General features: G+C 49.7%; 1 protein-coding gene across 2 annotated transcripts in view; it reads right to left on the reverse strand.

The window, feature by feature from the left end:
* The window catches only part of COL6A2 (collagen type VI alpha 2 chain), a 29,419-nt gene extending 19,221 nt beyond the window's left edge, over positions 1 to 10,198 (reverse strand). For both annotated transcript variants that reach the window (XM_068407414.1, XM_068407415.1), the window contains exons 1-10: positions 9,996 to 10,198; positions 4,945 to 5,079; positions 3,421 to 4,019; positions 2,819 to 2,839; positions 2,034 to 2,099; positions 1,422 to 1,475; positions 1,259 to 1,303; positions 1,116 to 1,142; positions 809 to 835; positions 663 to 707 (exon numbers count right to left, since the gene is read on the reverse strand). In XM_068407414.1, coding sequence (XP_068263515.1) covers positions 663 to 707; positions 809 to 835; positions 1,116 to 1,142; positions 1,259 to 1,303; positions 1,422 to 1,475; positions 2,034 to 2,099; positions 2,819 to 2,839; positions 3,421 to 4,019; positions 4,945 to 5,050 — 990 coding nt within the window. In that variant the 5' untranslated portion in view covers positions 5,051 to 5,079; positions 9,996 to 10,198. The remainder of the gene's footprint in view (positions 1 to 662; positions 708 to 808; positions 836 to 1,115; positions 1,143 to 1,258; positions 1,304 to 1,421; positions 1,476 to 2,033; positions 2,100 to 2,818; positions 2,840 to 3,420; positions 4,020 to 4,944; positions 5,080 to 9,995) is intronic.
* Between the last annotated feature and the right edge of the window lie 1,890 nt (positions 10,199 to 12,088).

The raw sequence follows: 12,088 nt of genomic DNA on the forward strand, positions 1-12,088 counted from the left end.
AGAAAATGCACAGCAAAACCAATGTGTGCTGGCCAGCTGAAATAATCTCAAATTAGGCTACCCCACTGCGGTACATCTGCGTGGCATGCAGATCTAAGGGAGGTCGTGGCCCTCTACACTCCACATAGAGGGGACAGAGGATTTCAGGGACTTTGTTACAAGGTACTTGAAACCTGACTTTAGGGCTTTAATATTTTTTCAGTCTTATCTTACTCAATTAAGATAATTCATCTCGGGCAGTAGCTTAGAGATGAAATTTCAGATCCCGTGACAAACTGCCTTGAAAACCAAATTTCTGCAAAACTTTCTGTGTTCGTGTCCTGTAGGGGTCACTAACACTCAAGATGAGATGCCTACATCCAGGCGATCCAGCCATGTCACCTCCTGCAGCAGGAGCACAGCCTGGGTGACACATCTAGCTCCCGCAGAGAGCTTGCTGACGAAGGGATAGCATTTCTGTGACCTGAATTTATTCATCTCCAGTTAGCTCACATATTTCTACAGGACATGCAGAATAATGTGCAATTAAGTCGATAGAAACCTCAGTCAGAACAAAAAGCTAGTGTGCAGGATGGGACAAGCAAACCAATCTGTGGAGACAAGGGTGGGTAAAGAAATGAAACAGCAGCAACGACATGATGGGGTGCTCCCAGTGCTGTTACCTTCTGTCCGTCGGTGCCGTTCCTGCCTGACAAACCAGCGGCACCCTGGGATCAAGGAGAAAAAAATAGAGTTCAGTGACTTGTTAACACACACTCAAGGGTTGGTAGCTGGAACAACACGTAAGCTAGAAAATGGCCTTTCTTACCCTCCGTCCATCGGATCCAATCTCACCCTGGGAGAAGAAGAGGACAGGAGTCAGCAGGTCTGCCTACAATCGCCTCCCACCCATTTACATCCTAAAAACATCACCACTTCACAAGACCCAAGAGCAATGCCTGAAAGACGAGATAGGCTTTGGGATGTCCCTGGGAATCCCTCGCCATGCCCACAATTACATATTAATAGGGTTGTTATTCTCCCCATTATGGCTAAACTCTCCCTCTTTGCAACAGAAATGTGCCCCTCCCTCCCCCCAAGTGCCCAGACGTGCCATTAGGTCTCTTCTTTCTCACCTTCTCTCCTTTCAGCCCTGGGACACCCTAGACAAAAACAAAAGAAGAAAAACCCTCTGTTAGTGCCTGGGGATCAGCAGGAGTGGAGGCAGCAGCATGTTGGGTGTCGCAAAGGGCTCAGTCACCAGCTATGGGCTTCTTACCTTGGGACCAGGGTATCCGATCGGACCTTCAATACCTGGGTCACCCTTAAGGGAAGAAGACATGGAGAGTTAGCCTGAGTGCGGCAGAGATGCAGCCCCAGCTAACGCAGGGACAGCACTGCTGGCTGCAGCAGCTGGGGGGGGACGACTTTCCACAACTCACCTGCCGTCCCTTCAGCCCAGGGGAGCCCGGCTCACCCATGTTCCCCTTTGCACCCTAAGGAAAGAAAAAAAAACAATGTAAGTCAGGGCTTGGTGCTGGCTGTGAGAAAACGGCAATTTCTGGGAGCGTCAGGCTCAGTGTGGCAGTTCCTACAGAGCCTGGGACAGCGTGCTGGCAGAGCAGGACCTGCCTTATTCCGTGGAAAGACTGTATGGGGAGGGGAGCACATGGTGCTGGGGGCAGGAGAGTAGGACGCCTTGCACACAGGAGAGCTCTGCTCTTGAGGGTGGGAGAATTGGAGACAACGGCTGCCTCACTCCTGTTGTCCTCAGGCGCTGAAGGTGCTGGCTGTGGCTGGCACGGCCGATGCTCAGATGCCTGTCTGCACTGCTGTGAATGCATCAGCCTCGGCACGGACACGAGGAGACACTGGTGCTGGCTGTGTACTCCATTCACTGCACGGCAGCCTCCCAGACAGAGGCCGGGGAGTTGTTTCCCACCTGGGTGCTACGCCTGTGAAGGCTGCTGCACCTGAGGTGGGATCTAGGGCGTCCTGCAGTGTCTCTGGAAGGCACTGGAATTATACTCTTCCTGCAGGTTCGGGTGACTTACCTTCTGCCCTCGGTATCCCTTGGGACCAGGCGGGCCTGCAATCTCCAGGCAGCTCATCTTGTAGCACTGAAATACAACAAATTAAACAGAAGGTGTAACCACTGCGTTGCAGTGTGCTGGCTGCTTCACGTGCTGATCCAGCGTGTGCCTGAAGCTCAGCAGTGCACCATGGCTCTCCACGCACCTCTCCCTGTGACCACAGCGCTAAAATCTACTATGGCTCCAGCTGGGTCAGAGCTGAGGCAGAAACAAGCATGGAGAAAAATACTGCCTGTAAATTAGAAGCAGAAAGTTGCCACAAGCACATCCATTATGGCTTGGCTCTGGGCCCAAACTGAAACAAGAAGACTGCTAAGCGTCAGACGAGGTGGTGTGGGCTTGCCCTTCTGAGGCTATCAGGGGACCTGCATGCCCTTTGCAGCACCGCTCTGCACACTCCTCCCTGTGTACGCCAGACCCTGTCCACGTGATACCAGCAGAGCAGGAGCTTCAGCAGCACCTATGAAACATGCCTCTGAAGTGATGAAATGAATCTGTTCAATAGACCTGAATCCATTGCAGGTGAGGGGCAGGCAGAGAGTGAAGAGTCCAGTATGCCATTTTAACCACTGGGTAAGGGGACAGGTCCCCAGGCTCTGCACTGATCCCCAGCAGGGCAGAGACCCATCCCGTGCAGCTCACTGCAAAACCAGGCCTGTTACTTTGGGGTACAAGCTGCTCTACTCTGAGTGAGGCAACTGAAACCTGTGTTGTGTGGCAATGGCACAAAGATGCTGCTCACTCACCTCTCCGTAGGCTTCGTGTTTCTGCAAAGGAGAAAACAGGATGAACAGAATCAGTTAAGGTGATCAGCCCCAAGAGAAAAACAGCATCACACCCTTGGAGGGGTGTGTGATGGCAAGGGAGAGGAGGTGGTAAAGGTCCCATGGCTTTAAAGATGTTCTCAGCAGAGTCCCCGATTAACAGTGCCTCACAGGTGGGGCCTCAAAGACCATGCTGATAGTGAGCACATCTCAGTGCTTCACACTCTTCCACATGCCCCTGGGTGGGAGCAGGCTGGGGTATGGGTCTGGCCTTCAGCAAGAGCCAGGACTGGGATGGGAGCCTGCTCAGACATGCAGGGGGAACAGAGGCGCAAGCCAGGGAGTCCTGGTTAAGCACCTAACCAGAGAAAACACGGATGCTTGAGACTCCATTTGGCCCATAAGTGCTGAAAGGACATAAACAAGGAAGAGAAACAAAATGGAGGCTTTTTTCTGCTAGAGGTCCTCACTAGAGTCTGGCCAAAACCCACCGTGGGGCTGCTCAGAAAGCTTCCCCCCGCTCCAGGCGCTGCTTCTCTTGTCTCCCCCATTACACTCCCTTCACCTCAGGTGGCACTCCGTACCATAGCTTGGATTATCCTATCGATGGTGTTCACATCAATGTCCAGGGTGTCCTTCTGCGTGATGGCGTAGTTGTTGCGGTACAGCTCATGCGGCAGGTTGGCGATCTCCCGCAGTCCCTGCTCATAGACGTTCTCGCTGGGGGCCACTGCGAAGAGCTTGATCCCCAGGTCTCGTGCCCTCTCAGCCTGCACCTTCATCCCCCCGCAGGGGCTGCCAGTGACGTGGCCATCAGTGATGACTACCGCAAAGTTCACGCCCGAGGCCATTTGGGTCTGGATCTGCTCTGTCATGTTGGAGATGGCGCAGTCCGTGAAGGTGCCCCGGCCAAGGTAGTTAATAGCAGACAGCCTGGGGAGGTATATGTCCTTGCTGCTCGTTAAAGGGCTGTAAACTTCCACTACATCCGAGTAATGAAGTCCACCAAACTGCCAAGTGATGTAGACTTGGTTCTGGTAGAGCTCAGTCTCCAGTTTATCGATGAACACAGGGATGAACCGCTTTATCTGATCCACGAGGCTCTGGATAGGCACAGTCTGCAGAGCAACGCTCTCGGAGGTGTCAATAATGAAGTACACGTTGATGGGGCAGTTCCTCTTTTCTGCATGGAGACAATTATTCAGACCATGTCAGAGCACTTCGTGCACCGCTGTACCCCCTTCACTGTCCCCCAGAAACCTGGACCGAGAAGCGTATATGGACAGCACATAAGGTTGTGAAGAGAGCAAACAGCAGCACAAAACTCAAGGTTCAGCTTCCTGCGAGGGTGTTGCAGCTCTTACTAATTAGGAGTTATTTCCACCTGGGTTGGAGGAAATGAGGAAACTGAGGACTAAGTGCCAGGTTTGAACGAAGAAGAGCAAGGGTATGACTTTTGCTCTCCTGCAGTAAATGAATGCCCTGCCTGCCAGGCTGCTGGTTGCTCTCTGATTCATAAACATTTTCAAAAAGATTGTACCCAAGTGCTGTACTGGAAAAAGCACAAGTCCAAGTTAGCTCTAGCAGTAACATCTGTGTTCGGGTCAGACGACTCTCTAGTGCCCAGAACTTTAAAATACTAAGATCTGCTCACTATTGGATCAATCTTGAAAATCTTGCCATTTTTTGTAAAAGTCAGGCTGGACACGTAAAATACCTCCTCCACATTGCAACCGAAAAGCACTGAAATCGTCAAATTCGAAATGGACTATTCTCTGACATCAGATACAGAGCTGAGTTCTGGGGACTTCCTGGTGTTTATTACTGCATCAGCTGGGAGAAGCCACCACTGGCAGACCCCAGGTCTTCAATCTCTACCTCTCTGCACTCCAATGTAAACCCAGAAATGGGAATTTCGGTGGAGGACGATGTTGCCTACAGACGGATTGCTACCCCAAGGCACTGCCCAGGAGTGCAAAGGGGCAGGAGAGGTGTAACGTGCCACTGTCTGTTCCTTGTGAGCAGGCTCTACAACCAAGCATGGACGTTGCTTTCAGTGAAATTGCTGCCTACAAAGGAGAGAGACACCCAAGTTATCTGGTTAATACCTGTACAGGTGGTAGGACTGACATCTTCAGGATCCCCATCAAGCTGGGCATGGAGAGGAACTAGAGCCGCACAAAGGAGAGTGGAAAAAAAGGCTTGTCGGAACATCTCAGCAGTTCCTCTGGATATTTAGACGCCTGTGGGAAAACACAAGTTAAATGTTAAGCACGATATACAATGTCCTAGCTCTGCTGGGAAGACACAAAGCCAGCCAACGCTCCTTGTAAAACCTGTGTGTGAAAAACATGACCTCTCCATCGTCATGCTGCATCACTGGGCCACTAATGTAGACCTTTACATTGACTTGAAAGCTAAGCAATTAAAATATTTCCTTTGCTGGAGTATGGGTGAATGATTTAAAAGTGCTTTAGCTCCTCTGTCATTCTGAAGGGAGGGATCAGGTGGTGAGCTACGGACAGTGCATCAGGGTCTTCTGATTTCATAGTTTCTCTCCAGGTGTGTGTCTGTCTGCTCCATGCCCACATTTACTCCATCACCCCCAACCCATGCAGACGTAAGCATCCATGCTCCTCTCTTCGCCTGCTTGGCCAGACCACCAGTGAGGGCATGTAGCAGGTCCTTTCCACCTCCAACTCACCATGTGGGTGTGGTGATGCCTGCGTATATCGAAAGGTTACACGAGCCCTTGCTTAACAGTGCTGCTTTGTAGCCTGCACAACCCACAGAGTGAAGGGACGAATAAACAAGCGCTTGAAGTAGTGCACATCTTTAGCATTCAACCCATCACTGGGCCTCTGAGGTCCAGCTGCACATGGGAGTATATTTTGTGTAGGGTTATGGTAACTTAAGCAGTAGAAGAGTTAGAGATCTATTCTGAAAAGTTCTTGGCAATGCATATAAGTGATCAGAGGAACGCACAATTTGAAAGGACACTCACAGAAGAAACCCAAGCGACACTTATCAACTGCAAAGAATATGGAGGAAGAGGCGGTGCTCGCCTTTATGTCTAGAGGACAATCACACCAACTAACATGGCCTCTTGATGGCACACAGACCAAGTGGTAGCATAGGTGCTTTTATGCTCGGTGGTCAACTCAACACAAAACAAAAAGGGGCATGTGTGATTTCTGTTATGAAAAGAAGGCCTGAGTCCAGTCCAGAAAGAGAGCTTCTTCCTTGAACGGCTGTTTTGGGTAGCTCTTGGAAGAGTCCAAGGCTTGAACGGACACTGAGAGAGCATTGGGTTGCATTGGCAGTGCAGGAGGAAGGCAAGTTAGTAACACAGCTGAGCTGCTGCCTCCGTTGCATGAGAAATGGCATCACCTGAAGAATACAGGCAGCTCAGCTCCCCCTGCATCTCTCTAGAGACCTCTCTACACGTGGTGACCAGCTATTCCCTGGCGGGACATGTCCCGTTCCAGTTTACACTGCAAGATGCAGTGCATCACAGCGTTCTGCACTGGTTTATGCTGGAAAGGCCGGTTCATATCAGTGCTGCTGATATCCTTAAAACAGTGACAGCTTTCCTCCTTACTAAGGCCTGTGCATAAGCTAACAAGTCTGCAAGAGCCAGTGCTCAGGGTGGATTTTAGATAGGGGAATAAGAAACCCTCATGCTCTTTGGAGATCTCCTGGGTGGATGGGACAAGTGATCCAAAAGCTTTGGGAACACCAACTTGAGATGCTTCGCAGACATGGCTCAGCAAAGCCCTCTGACATCAAGGGCCTCTCATGTACCCCCAGCTCAGCACCCAAATGTCCCTAACAACTAGTTCATGGGTCCTTTTTCCCCTCCCACCAGCTCAGAGAGGCTGCACAGCTGTTTGCAAAGAGACCTGATGGTGGCCTCGTGAAGTCCCAGCATAGGTCAGTGCGGCTCAATTTTCATTGCTCTGCAGAGAACAGAAGGGGTATTGTAAGGATAAAATACTTACTTTAATGCTAAAGGGGTATTTTAGTTAAGAACATGACTTCCTCCCTCTAGCCTTACTACAGGCTTCCCTCGTCTTGTTTGCCCTCCACAACGCAGAGCTACAGGAGATCCTGATCTTTTGCAGGACACAACAGCTTTGTGCCTTCAGACAGCACCATTTTAGAGCCAGTCTTCAGTGATAGTGAAGGAAGCTGGAGACGTTAGCTTTTGGAGAGGCTGGGAGCACTGGAGGCTTTGGCCAAGTGTCTGACTCACAGATCATCGCCTCCCAAGTTTAACCACCTCCCTCCTGCCATGTGTGTGTGGGTGGGAAAGGCGCTGGGCAGAAGAGCTGCTCTCCAGGCAGAGCTGCGAGGAACAGTTAAACTGCACGGGTAACCAGGGCCAGCTCTGGCATGGGGCTGCCCATGCCTGCAGTCCTCGGGGCCTGTAGCCGGGTCAGTGAAGCACCATGGCCTTTGCCTCTACATGGACAGAAAAGCCACAGCTGAAAACACTAGACACACCTCACTTTTTTGTGGTCCTGTTGCATACAGTCTCCTCCATTCCACTCTGTCACAGGCACTGGCTCCCTTAGAGAGGATCTCTGCTCCTTGAGCTGCGTTAGCCTCTGCAACACCAGATTCCTACCTGGTATTAACAGCGAGTGGACACATGGTGGGGAGGCTGCTGGAGACTCCTCGTCCCATCTAAGGGGTCTCCGAGGCTGGGGTGGGCGATGGTGCCTATTTTGTCTTCCTCAGAGCACTATCAGCTGTTGTGATGCTGTTGCAAATTTCATAACGTCTGATATTTTCCTTAAAGCTCCACCTCCTGCTGCGAAACACTGAAATGGAAATCTCAGATTTCACCAGCAAAAGGGTATATTTCAGACTAGCACATTTTCTGGATGTTGAAGACAATTTTTGAGCACTGACAGTCCAGAAAACTAATGGAAATAACAAACTGGGAGCTGACTCATTACGTTTGAATACTTGGGTCTGCCCATCCTGTTCTTCCTTGACCTTTCTCTCTCTGCAAGAGTAGGACCATGATATTGTAGGGGCAAGGCCTTACAAGGATTTATCTTGAAATTTCTTTCTCTCAATATTTGTATTGTTGAGTGATGCATCTCTTTCCCCACGAGATGCACGCAAAGAAAAAAACAACAGGGAATCCTGAGCAGTGGTTTTGGGTCCCCTGAACAGATTTTGAGGGCACTGCTTTGCAACATCCTCCCTGCATTAGAGTCTATGCTCCTACCTAATGCTTCAAGTGCTCAGCAGAAAATTGTATGGTCTTCTCTGCTGCTCCCACACTCATATCTGAGGCGATCTGGCTGTTACCCACATAATTGCAAAAGTATATGGAGTTATCTACACAAAGCTCTGCAAAAATGGTGGTCTTGCAGGAGGACCCGAGTTCTCTGCCTGTGGGTACCTCTTCCCACTCCGAGCAACTGAACCAAGTGTAATATTATAGCAAACAAATGACTTGCAATGACTCTTTCAAATGTGCAAATTACAGTCGGCTTATTTGCGCTCTCACACCTGATTATCAGATAGATCAGATTTTAATGCACTAGAAAGGTCACCTCCTGTGCCTGGCCAGACAGAGCCGTGGTCTGTCTTATCTCACACATTGATATTGCTGAAGTTCCTCCTGGTGCACGGTGTATTTCTCCTTCAATACCACAACGCCTATTATAGCTGAGCAAATCGTTCCCAAATTTACAAAAATGCAGGTGCTCCGCTCTCCGAGTTAACTGCCTGCAAGGAGCTTATTTAAGGCCACAAAAATTGCATTACTCACAAGACAGAATTATGCTAGCTATGTCATATGCAGAATGAAGTTTCAAGCTGCACTGCTGCTCGAAAACAGACCCAGTCCCAACTGTTTTCATGGCCATGCCTGTGGTGCCACCTACTTCCGCAGGCAGCATTTTACTCCACTTAACTGTTTGCTAAATAAAATCAAACCAGAAATAAAAAAGTGTCCTATTTGTAACAAAAGCTCTTATAAATGCACCTCCTCTTCCTCGTTTGCGTGCCCATGGTTTGCACATCTCATGTGGAGGGAATTTCAGTGTTTGTTGCAGTCACTACCCAAACGTGCCCTGTAGTTTGAGTCCCTGGGCACACCACCCAGGGGGAAGGTTGCCCGACAGCTGCAGGGAGCCCAGCTCTATCACACGTTGGAACAGGCTGCCCAGGGCAGTGGAGGAGTCACCATCCCTGGAGGGATTTAAAAGACGAGTAGATGTGGTGCTTAGGGACGTGGTTTAGTGGTGGGCTTGGCAGTGCTGGGTTAACGGTTGGACTTGATGATCTTAAAGGCCCTTTCCAACCAAAACGATTCTATGATTCTTCCCCAGCTCTCCTACTGCAGCTATCCCGGGACTTCAGGCAGGGGAAGCCCAGGCCGCAGGCAGGCTGGGGGGGAGCAGCCCCTGCCGGGTGCTCCGGCCGCAGGACCGTGCCTGCCCCCCGGGGGGATTCTGCAGCCCCCCGGAGCTTCAGCTCTGGCAGCCAGAAACCTCCATTTACAGCACTCCTGCAGATCCCTGCCACCAAAAAAAAAAGCTGACCGGAGGAGGCAAGCGCAATGAGCTCGCAGGCATTTCGAACAGTTACCCCGCCCCTGCCCCGAAATAGAGGAGCTTGTGCTGGTGAAACTCAGCAGAACCAGGAGACGTGAATCACAGGTTAGTCTAATCCATATCTTCTGAAATTGCAAAAATCAAAGAGGAATCGTGCAGCAGATCAGTCACTCTGCTGCTGCCACTGCTGCCATCACTTCAGTGTGGCTGGTGAACTCAACTCGATTGCCCCAGGGAAGAATTTGGTTCAACAGGTCCCCCCCCGAGGGATTTTCTAGACCTCTGGCCCTGGCAGATGGGAGTCTGTGGCTCACACTACCCGCACCTGGAAAAAAACTCTTGGAAAAAAGCCTGAACTAACCAAAAGCTGAAAGCAACGGAAAAAATATATATTCTCTTATAGCAGGTACTGTCTAAACACAGTGTGCCCAGAATGAGCAGCTTGCTGGAGAGCCCGTGAGCAGCGTCAGTGGCAGGGGCACAGGGTGGGATTTCGGAGGCTGGCTCTTGTATTCCCAGCTGGAGAACCCTCCGGGAACAACCACACCACCGCCGTACGAGGAGAGGAAAGCTCTGCCTACCTGGAAAACGAAGTCATCAAAATTTTCTTCCCGAAAGCTTCAGAAGTGTCAGGAAAAAGACTTCGTGGAGTCGCTGGTATCAGGAAAGCTCCTGCATCCCCGGCTGGAAGGGTGAGCTGCCAGGCTCTGGGTGCTCGGGGTGTGGGGAGGAGCCGCCGGCAGCAGCAGAGGCGGCTCCAGCCCCGTCCCCCTATTCCCTGGCAGGCAGGAACTGCCCTCTGTAATTCCTCCTCCTTCCAAAATCAGGCAGAACCTCATTTGTAGTAGCTACAGACATCCACGGAGAGTCACTGTGGGTCTACACACACCTCGGGATGGTCTCCTCCCACCCGCTCCCCTCCCAGGGCAGATGCTGGGCTTGGGGCGAGGTTGTCATCTTTGGAGCTGAAGGCATTTTTGTTTTAAACAAGCTGGAAGTAGGCTCATTTTTCCTTGATGAGAGGCTCCTTTTCGTGGTTGGCATTGCTGCCCCACATATTTATACCATCAAATAGTGTTCCCTTTCTTTCCCCCCACTGCCCTCCTCCTCTTCCCATCCTAGTAACGTGTCCTGAGTGGAACAAATAAAACAAGAACATCTCAAAAAAGAGCAACTTACATCTTAGCCTTTGCAAATATCCAAGTCTTGCTCACAGTCATCCAAGTCTGAGTATTACCTCTTTCTATTGAGTCACTTCTGGGTTTTGTGTTTTTTTTTTTGTTGCTGTTGATTTGGGGGTTTTGGGAGGTTGGTGGTTTTTTTTTTAATTTTTAATTTCACAGGCAATTTTAGCTCTGCTAAATGAAAAACAGGGGCAAACATCCCAAAAAAATATGGAGAACGACAATGACTTTCAGGAACATTGCCTGTTATCCCTTGAGCTATGACTTTCTGTCTCCAAACTTTTGTGTAAATGGACAGTATGAAGGAACCAGAATCAGACCACAGCTGCCAAACAAGGTAATTGAAATGGGGAAACCCAATTTATCTCTCATTTCACTCTACTGACTCCCAAGTAGTAACAAAAGCAAAGGATTTGTCTCAAGAGATCTCAGAGTAAGCTGCTAACCCACCAGTCCTGATCTACAGGAACATGTTGCTTAGGCTATCTGTGCTTGCAAAAAGCATCCGAACTACCAGGTGAAAATAATAAACCCAATTCTGTGTAGCTGCTAGTGCTTAAAAAGATGCATTTCTGGAGTATCTTCTGTGTCAGCACCTTCACCAGGAGAACTCCGGTGGACTTAGCAGTGTTAGGATTATGGTTGGACTCAATGATCTGAAAGGTCTTTTCCAACCTAAATGATTCTATGATACTCGAGCAGCACCAAATGAACCGCAGCCATAAGCTAGAATTTTATGTGCCTATTTCCTCGTTGATCTCAAAGCCCTGTGACAGAAGCAGGACTCATTCTGGAGCAAAGGGACACTGAAGAGTAAGCACACCTGAGAAACAAGAAATTTCTCAACGATTCCTTGGAAGAGCAAAGAATGATTTTCTGGGGCCGTCCCTTTCCAAGGGCACTCCTGCAACTCTAAATGGGATGGTTGCTTTTCCTCTGAAGAACCTTTAGTGAAGAGGAGGCGTCTGGCTTCTGATGACAGTGATTTACCAGACAGTACACGAGGTGTCTAAGCAAAGCATTCACCTTCCAGTAATCCAGCAAACACACCACATACTAGGCCATTTCTTTTGCCTGCTTTGCTGCTGTGTCCAATCTCCGTTATGTCCACGAGTACCCACCAACACTGCTTCTAATCCACATTCAGTTTGTCTGTTTCTAGGTGAGTCTGCCCCTGCTGAAGCTGTTTCTCCAGCAAGATACCTTATCACAAGCAACTGGACAGCACATCTGTCTCCTACATTGCTGATGAGTGCGCAAAGTGTAGAAAGGAGGAGAGCACCGGCCCACATCTCCATATTTCCCTCTTCCTCCTCACAGACTTGGGAACGTTGTATTTTGTCTGCAGTTTCTTGACCAAAGGACCTACAGACTTTTAACTTTCTATGTGTGCTCTTGAATATTCTCATGTCAAATCAAAACCTTTTCCTGCAGCTTGACATGTCGTAATGCCTTGTTCCCATGAGGATTCTCGTATATTTTACAAAACA

Source organism: Nyctibius grandis, chromosome 9, assembly GCF_013368605.1.
Source record: "Nyctibius grandis isolate bNycGra1 chromosome 9, bNycGra1.pri, whole genome shotgun sequence".
NCBI classification, from domain to species: domain Eukaryota; kingdom Metazoa; phylum Chordata; class Aves; order Nyctibiiformes; family Nyctibiidae; genus Nyctibius; species Nyctibius grandis.